The following is an 8,734-nucleotide window of genomic DNA, read 5'->3' on the forward strand; positions in this document are numbered from 1 at the left end:
TATATATGCAGATATATGTGTATACATATAAGTACATGTATTTGTGTATATAAACACACACACACACACACACACACACAGATATAATATTCATCTGTTGCTTGCAGTAGTTTTATTTACATTTACTTTTTTTCTTCCTTTTTTATTTACATTTACTTTTTTTCTTCCTAGTAGCTCATAATAACTTCATTTTTTTCCAGGTCTTGGTTTAGATCAGTTCCGTAAATTTGATCCAAAGGTAAGTTGCGTTTATGTTCTTTTATCAATTCGATTTTATTTATCTGGGTTGTCTTGAAATTTGTATCATGTCATCTTTTTGTTCCATTTTACTATGTTTTTGGGTTTTTTCTATTTTGTTTGTTTCTTAAGTAAGCATATCTTTCTTGAAAATACACACATATATACATGTAGTTATGTATTTGTATATATGTATATACATTAAATTGATGTTATTATTTTAAAGTAAGTTTAAGAATAACAAGGGAGTATTTACTGGTGGCAGGGATTCCCTCTTGAGAGTAGCATCAAATTCTTTATGGAATTTGTGCTTGACTGAGACTTCGAGTTTCATGAAACAATTTATTCAATCCCTGACTAAACCATCAGGCAATACTTAAAGTCCTGTGTATAGACACAAACAAACATACACACACTCACACACACAAACAAATGCTAGCTTGTTTCCTAGTGCGAATAAGACTACCAAAAGCTTCATTATGAACAGGGATCAAAAAAATAACTGCACTGCATTGTCCATCATGCAGGTTAATAAAAGATGAGACCAGACCTTAAGTAGAGAGGTTCATTTGAAAAATATATTGCAGGACTCTATCCCAAGAATAGTGGGTGGAGAGAATGGATGATTGGATGTGTGTATGTATGTAAACACTAAGATACATATATGCTGCTGGAAAAAAAGCAGTGTATGTTATATATCTGTGTAATATTTTTTATGTTGTAGATAAGTAATGCATTATTTTGAAGGGGTTTGTTTTTCTACATTAATAATATAATAATAATAATGAGCATATTGTATACTGTACTCGGTTACACAACTCATTGGAAAGGGGTAAAAGAGGAGAAGGAAACCAGTCAAGACAGCAATGTAAACCAAAACTACATGCATTGTACACATGTACTTGCTCAAAGCATAAAAGTGTAGCATACACTTGATCTATGTTATGTGTATTGCATAGGTTTTTATATTTTCATGTCATATATTTAATATTTCATCATTATTTAACATCCATGTTCCATACTGGCATGGGTTAAACTGTTTGACAAGATCCAACAGGTTCAAGGACCACTTCATGCTCCAATGTTTACTTTGGCATGGTTTCTATGACTGGATGCCCTTCTTGATGACAGCCACTTTATATATTGTACTGGGTGCTGGTTTGCATGTCACTAGCACTAGCAAGGTTGCCATGCAGCCGACAAAACTATAAACACCATTAGAGTTGGCTTTAGGCTAAGAGATGAAGTATTGGGGTGGTTAAAGAGTAAGAGAAGGGAGCAGATCAGGTTTCTTGCTGCTAAGGAGTCACTTGGCTAAATGCATTTCAGAAGAGAGGGTGATCATTGTGGAATGGAAAAGAGATAAAATAGATAAGGATGAGGTACAAGGTGAGTAGAAATGAATTGGAGCAGTAGATCCAGGGGTGTGTGATTGTATGGCAGAGTGAGTGTTGGAGTCTGGGTGAGAAGGTGAATATAATGATGAATAAGTGTTAAGTGGATAAGTAGAGGTTGGGTAGAGCAGGTGTCTCTCTGGAATAAACTGAGGAAGCTGTTAATATATATTACATGGATAATAGTTTAGTTGTAACATTGATAATATCATCAATCAAAATTTACACTATATCAACAATTTTATTGAGATAATTTTTTTTATTGACAGAAATATTGGTTTATATTGTGTAATATCTTATAAGTGTGTATATGTATGTATTGAAGTTGTTTTTGTTGACATGATATTCATTTACCCAGGTAAATTAATGGATTTGTATCTTTTTGTTTTAATTATGTAAGGTTTTGTCATTCTTGTTGTTGTAAATTTACATTGTGCTTTTTGATTCCAGCTCAGTTAAAATAATCTTTATTTCATTCAATGTTAAATGTTATATCATTTTTAGTTATTGTTTGGTTAATTTTTTTGTTATTGTTGTTGTTTTCTCAACTTAAATCATATGAAAATAACTTTTGGTCAATTCTCATGCATTAACATCAACCTATCAAACCCACAGCTTTGAATGTGGTACTTTGTCATTAAGTAAAAACTTGGTATTTCTCGGTTATGTTTGTCTCTATAATACACATGTGAGCTTTATACTTCACACAGCACTATATTTATATGAAATTACTTATTTTATATTCCTGTCGCACTTATGCTTATATACTCTTCTGAGTTAAATATGAATTAATTTACACTATATACACACACCCATTTGATATTCATTTGTAATATACTACCTGTGAAGTTTATTTGGTGAAAGAAGTTGTATAATTTACACATGTATTTCATTAAAAATTCATTAAAATTTTACTTTTATATTTTAAATTCTAGTGAGGATCTCTCTATTACAATCAGTATTGACCCATTATCAATAGTGAAAGCAAATTGTGTTTAACAGTAATTAACTGTTAATTAACTGAAATATGGAAATAGTTTTAATGTATATTTATGAAATGGGTACCTTAGGATTAAATTTTAATTCTTTTTAAACAGTTTTTCTGTTCATTTTAATAATCTACAAAATAATTTATTTACAAATTAAAAGTAAATCAATATATTATATAGTTATGTTGTTGTTTCTCTTATCAACTTTTTGTTGTTTAAGGTGTTTTGTAGAGATTAAAATCCTTGTGAGTGTAGCACTTTCGGGATCCTCTTGAAGAGAATATACTGTGGTTTTCCGTTGCCTAATCTTGTTCCACTGGAAGACTCAGATGAATTCCTTTCTTTCTCTCTCTCTCTCATATATCATGCCTACAGGTATTGTCAATCATGGACATTCATGCCCTTATGTCAGCAAAATTAGCACATTATTGGGCTGGTCTTTCTAAAGCCAGATGCTAAGGCTGTCAAGTATCTCTCTGATTTTCCTGGCTTCTTCTTCCTTGTCAGTGTCTCAGTTGTTACTCAGTGCTTGATGCTTTTTCTTCTTTCTCATTTCATTTTCCATGAACTTATGTTGTTGAGAAACTTCTTACTTGTCTTTGCTCATCCAAGGCTCCTGATATTTGTCACTCTATGTAGAATAATTTCAGCATTCTTCTAAAGAACCACACCTCTAGTATTAATAAGCTTGAATTGTTATTAAGTTAAAAACAGAAGTCACTTGTTCATTGTACACTATTTCAGCTGTTGGCAGTTTGGGTTATACTTATTCATAGTACCTATTTGCAGCCAAATAGACTGAACCAGCTAGAACAATGTACTTTACCATTAATACACCACAATACTAATAAAGAAAAAAGCAATATATATAAACTAATTTTGGATTGATAATCAATACTTAATCAGTTAATGCAGGTCTACTTGTATAAATTTTAAATGTCAGTAAAAGATTATAAAGATGTAGCAGTTACTTAGTCACTTACTAATTTCAGAATGTTTTGTTTTTATTTCACTCCTTATTAATACTGCAGAAAAAAAAGTAATTATTTTGCTTAATTTTATAATCATTAATTTTAAAAAATATTTAGCACTGTGTCATCTTGTGAGCAACTTGTATCTATATTTTCCATGTAAACTGAAAATATATATTTTATAATCCTAAAACAGCCCTTAGAATTGTTTTAAGAAAATTTTTGAAAATCAAAAACATTTTATATGAAATATAATATCAAATCTTGTTTTTGATTAGATTAAAAAGTTTTGTAAAATTATAATTTGTTTGATTTCTGAATCTACTTAAATTTGTCAATCCTTTACATACCTACATTATCCTTAACCAATACAGACTGTGGTATTGGACTGCATTTAAACTTATTTAATAATCTGCAGACTTCTTTAGATATTTAACAGTAAAGCATACATTTTACCTGCAGTTCATACTCTAACTATATATATAATCTGAACAATGTGAAGTCAGTCCCAGTTGGATTTACTGTAATAATGGGCTGGAGTTTAATGACCTGTCATTAATTGAGATATTAATTACTGTGGATTTATTCTTTGATGCTTAGACATCAATTCTCTATGTGGATAGTACTTTAAATATATACACAGTGTTATTCCTATGGTATGTGGTTTTATGGGAACATATATCTTACTAAGTTATTTCTCAATATACTTTTTTTTTCTAAATGTTGGTATTTGAACATTTAAATTTCTTTGCCCAGTTAGTTGATTTACTTGTTTCTGCATCATCACACACTACACACACTGTTGTAAACACTTTTATGAAACTACCTTTTGCTTTGTGGAACTCATTCATCATGAAACAAGGAAAGGACAACACTTTGAAGTAATTGACAATTTTAGTTCAGTATATTTTTCTCAGTTTATGCTGTCTTGTTTTATTGTCATTTGTTTACAAATGGTAAGTTTAGTTAGTTTGCTGGTTGCACAATTGTAGCAACTCTGCTTTGTTAGAAAATTCAGACTATTTCATGACATGCACCAGATATTCACATTCAAATCTGACAGAACATATTGAGAATGAACAGATAGGTTATTATCAATATAGTTCACTTGTTCTGTATATTAGTCTAGTACTGTTTGTTTAACAATTCTGTCACTATGACTGTATATTTATATATGTATGGCTATTATAGAATGTATGTGTTCTAGATTCAAATAAATATGTAGTGTTGTAGTTTTTTTCTTTCAACCACTTTATATTCTCTAATTGCAGTTGGAATGAAGCTTTTTTTTATATATATAAGTTTCAGTTATCCTTAATTCTCATGCGTTCTTTGTTTCTTTTTTTATACATAATATGAACATTTTCCTTCTCTTTACATATAATATGAAACTGTTTTGCGTTTTGTTTTTTTCTTTTCTTAACCTTTTCCTTCCAAAAATAAATAGCAAAATTTTGTTATTTATTTCATCTCTTTTTGCCTTTAGAAGGATTCATTGGTGAGTTTAGTGTCCCTTTTAATATCTCTTTACCTTTTCCCCCTCCACCCCTCTTCTTTCTTTCTCTCTCTGTTTCTCTCTTTCTATCTCTGTCTCTTTCTCTATTGATCCTACTGACAGTTAACAATTTTTGGTCTTGATACATACATTTGTGTTCTAGAATCAGTGGAATGCCTTTCTCATGATTAATTCTTGTCTTCTACGCAAGGAAGACAGAATTCATTAAGACTATTTTCATTTCTACATTTTTGCCCATTCACTCTGTTCAAATGAGTTTGCATATTATTATTATATTTATTTTTTTTTTTCCTAACTGTTGTTTACAATCTGGTTTTTGCACTTAGTCAAAACTGTTGCCATGTAAGAAAAACAACAGAACCAATGTTAATAGTTCTTTCTTAATCATCACTTGTATCAGAAATCAGTGTTACTTTTTTTTATTTTTGCATTCTCCGTAGTATTTTCATTGCCTGCGGCACTATTATAGATATTTCGCCACACAAGTTTTTTTTTTGTTTGACCTGCCCACCCCTATTTTTAAAGGAATCTTATTAAAGCAATGATTTTGTACAACATTCATTTCAGTAAATGACTATGATGATAATGATTTCTGTTGATGAAGTATTTTGGGGGTGGCTGGGGTATATTTTCATAGAGAGGTAATAATGTCAAGTTTATTTTTCATAAACTTCAGCTGGATGAAATTATATTCAGTCTAGACGGATTTGAACTCATGAACTGAGAGATATTGATTGATTTGACTGCAGTCAACATCTAAATTTATCAATCTATAGTCTCGAACTTTCTCCAATACCCTTTCATCATTATGTTGTTGTCATCCAAATAGTTGCTCATTAAACTACACAACTAATAGTCCGTTGGTCTCATTTAAAGTTTATATATATATATATTCTTAAATAATAATAATAATTATAAGCTTTAAGCTTATAAGTATTCACCATGTATTGGCTAAAGAAAGTAATTTAATATTGGGGCATATAAGCCCTCAACAGAAAGAAATATATGCCTGAGTATTAGACTATTTTCTTTAACCAGTAGACTGTAAACACTTATAAGCTTAAAGCTTATAATTATTATTAATAGAATTTTCACTTGTTACCATTTCTTCATCTAATGCAGATATATATATATATATATATATATATATATATATATATATATATCACATTAAATGGAGATTTCTGATCTCTTATAGCTGCTTAGTAGTAGTGAGGTGGTAATGGATGTAATATTTTGTTTAACAAGAATGGTATCAAATGTAGGTGGCTCATCGAAACCTAAATTCATGGTCACAGTTTCAGTTCCCTGCTGGAGTTATTTTCACTTCATTCTACTCTCACTAAGAACCTTTGGAAAGTCATCAACCTCACAATTTGTCATTTAGCAATATAAAAATTCTAGGTTTTTATACCTGCAAATTAAAGAGTAATCACTAGCATGAAGAGATTGAACTGTGCCAGGTTAACCCTTAACAAATATCTCGATGACCCAGTGGATTACAGATCATTAATTAATTTAGTTTTTGTTTCCATGTTTATCGACTGAGTGGTCTCTTTTCTTAAGAAGCTTTATACAATAAAAAATAACTATTAAATGTAGCAGCATTTCATGACAAAGTTATTTTGGATTGAGTGATTTTTAAATTCAAATTTAACTTGATTGAAAAACGTTGTCATTTGTGCATACACCCATGCATGCATGCACATTCATGTGTGTGTATATGTACATACATTCAATGAACATGAATTTGGCTTGTGTTAACTAAAATGTTGAGTTTAGTAATTAAGTTTCTTTTATAAAATCTAATTCTATCTATCCCAGGGTGGGTGTGTTTTTCTTCAGACAAATGCCAATTTTCTTAGAAAAGAGATTTTCAATTACCTTTAGAATTTGAACTCAAAACTAAGCACTAAAACTTCATACATTAGAACAACAACATACCTCTCGGCTCTAATATATGCTACACCACTTTTCAATCTACAGATTTGGTGAAGGTTTTTCCCAAATATTTTACAGCTGGCTGATAACTTCCAATACCCAAGTTTGTGGGCAAGCTTTCTGAATGTCACATTGGTGTTTGAGCCTTATTGAGCAGAATTCACTGAAATGATGTACTGATTGTGGAATGAGTGAAGTTCACTTTCCCAAGGAGAGACATTAATGGCATAACATAGACAGGGAACTAAAGTAATAAACAGGCTCAGTTCATACACCATAGTAATAGAGATATGTTGCCCTATCACCAGAACCCCTTTCTGTCTTTTATAAGGGTCAAAGGAATAGGCATTTTCATCATCATTTAACATCCATGTTCCATGCTGGCATGGGTTGGATGGTTTGACAGGATTTGATGGGTTCAAGGACTTCATCTTGCTTCACTGTCTGCTTTGACATGGTCTCTAGGATTGGATGCCCTTCCTAATGCCAAATGCTTTACTGCATGTGCTCTGTGCTTTCCTTTTTTTTTTTTTATCATGACATGAACACTAGTGCGGTCATCATGCAGCTTGCAAGACTATGAATTCCGAAAGAGCTAGCTTTATGCTAAGAGATGAGTTAAGATATAAGAGAAGGGTCCAGAGTAGAACATCTTTCTTGCTGTAAAGGATTCACATGCCTACTCAAATTTTAGAAGAGATGGCCGGTGTGATTGGGTGAAGCTGGAAAGAGATAAAATAGTGGTGATGTGATGTCTGGGTGAATGCTGAAGCTATGAGGCGAGTAGAAGTAAATTGGAGTTTGCTAGAAAGAATGAGAGATGGGAAATGGCTGAGATGCTAGGAAGAACAAGTGTTGATTGATAAATATTGGAGGTAGGGAAGAGTAATTGACAACTGTAAAGATTGAGGAAGATGGAGGGGTAGATAAGGGATGGGAGGCTGACCAATCATGAAGGACAGCAGAATAAACAAGTGGCTTTAATGTAACATAATACTGGCACTTGGTTTTGTTTTACAACCTTTGCAGGATTTTAAACCTGCTGTTTAAAAGCATCAGATTCACTTAAATAGTGTAGCATGTTTGTTAAGTGTCTGGAATAAGTAAGACTGAACAATCATCATCATCATAAGTCAAGAAAATCTGGTATTTAGTCTTTTGCTTAATCTATGCTTATCAGCTTGAAAATTAAAAGGGTTTTTTTTTTTTTTTTACTTCAAAAATTTTGTAAGCAAGTGAATAGTTTGAAATATTTCCAGTAATCTTTGAATAATCTTTCATGTGTTATTGGTTGGTATTTTTGTTGTTTTTTTAATTCCATCTGTGGCCAAATATCTACAAGATATGTTCAGATTATATAAATATTAGTTCGTAAGTTATTAGTAGTATTTTTATTAATATTCTTTGTCTGTGGTGGGACATAGGACCACAAGTGTTTTCTTAGTTGCTGATATCAAAATATTTGATTTTAAAAAAGAACAACAATGTGCAGCTGGACCTTGATACAAAAGAAATATCTATCTTATTGCAGTTCCCTCCAAAAGTCTGCTGAATGAAACAAACTTTTAATATTTTCTATTTTAGAGTAAACTTTCAGATTCAATTATTTTTCTTTGCATATAATGAATATAGTATTTAAATTTTTTTTCATTTTATTTCTCTTTCTTCTAAAATTTGCAGTGTATA

At 31.0% G+C, this 8,734-nt stretch overlaps 1 protein-coding gene across 3 annotated transcripts in view; it reads left to right on the forward strand.

Annotated features, from left to right (window-relative positions):
• LOC106869687 (calcium uptake protein 1, mitochondrial) overlaps positions 1-8,734 on the forward strand; it is a 51,926-nt gene that overhangs the window by 13,629 nt on the left and 29,563 nt on the right. For all 3 annotated transcript variants that reach the window (XM_014915517.2, XM_052978375.1, XM_014915519.2), the window contains exon 5: positions 201-238. In XM_014915517.2, coding sequence (XP_014771003.1) covers positions 201-238 — 38 coding nt within the window. The remainder of the gene's footprint in view (positions 1-200; positions 239-8,734) is intronic.

Source organism: Octopus bimaculoides, chromosome 2 (genome assembly GCF_001194135.2).
Source record: "Octopus bimaculoides isolate UCB-OBI-ISO-001 chromosome 2, ASM119413v2, whole genome shotgun sequence".
NCBI classification, from domain to species: domain Eukaryota; kingdom Metazoa; phylum Mollusca; class Cephalopoda; order Octopoda; family Octopodidae; genus Octopus; species Octopus bimaculoides.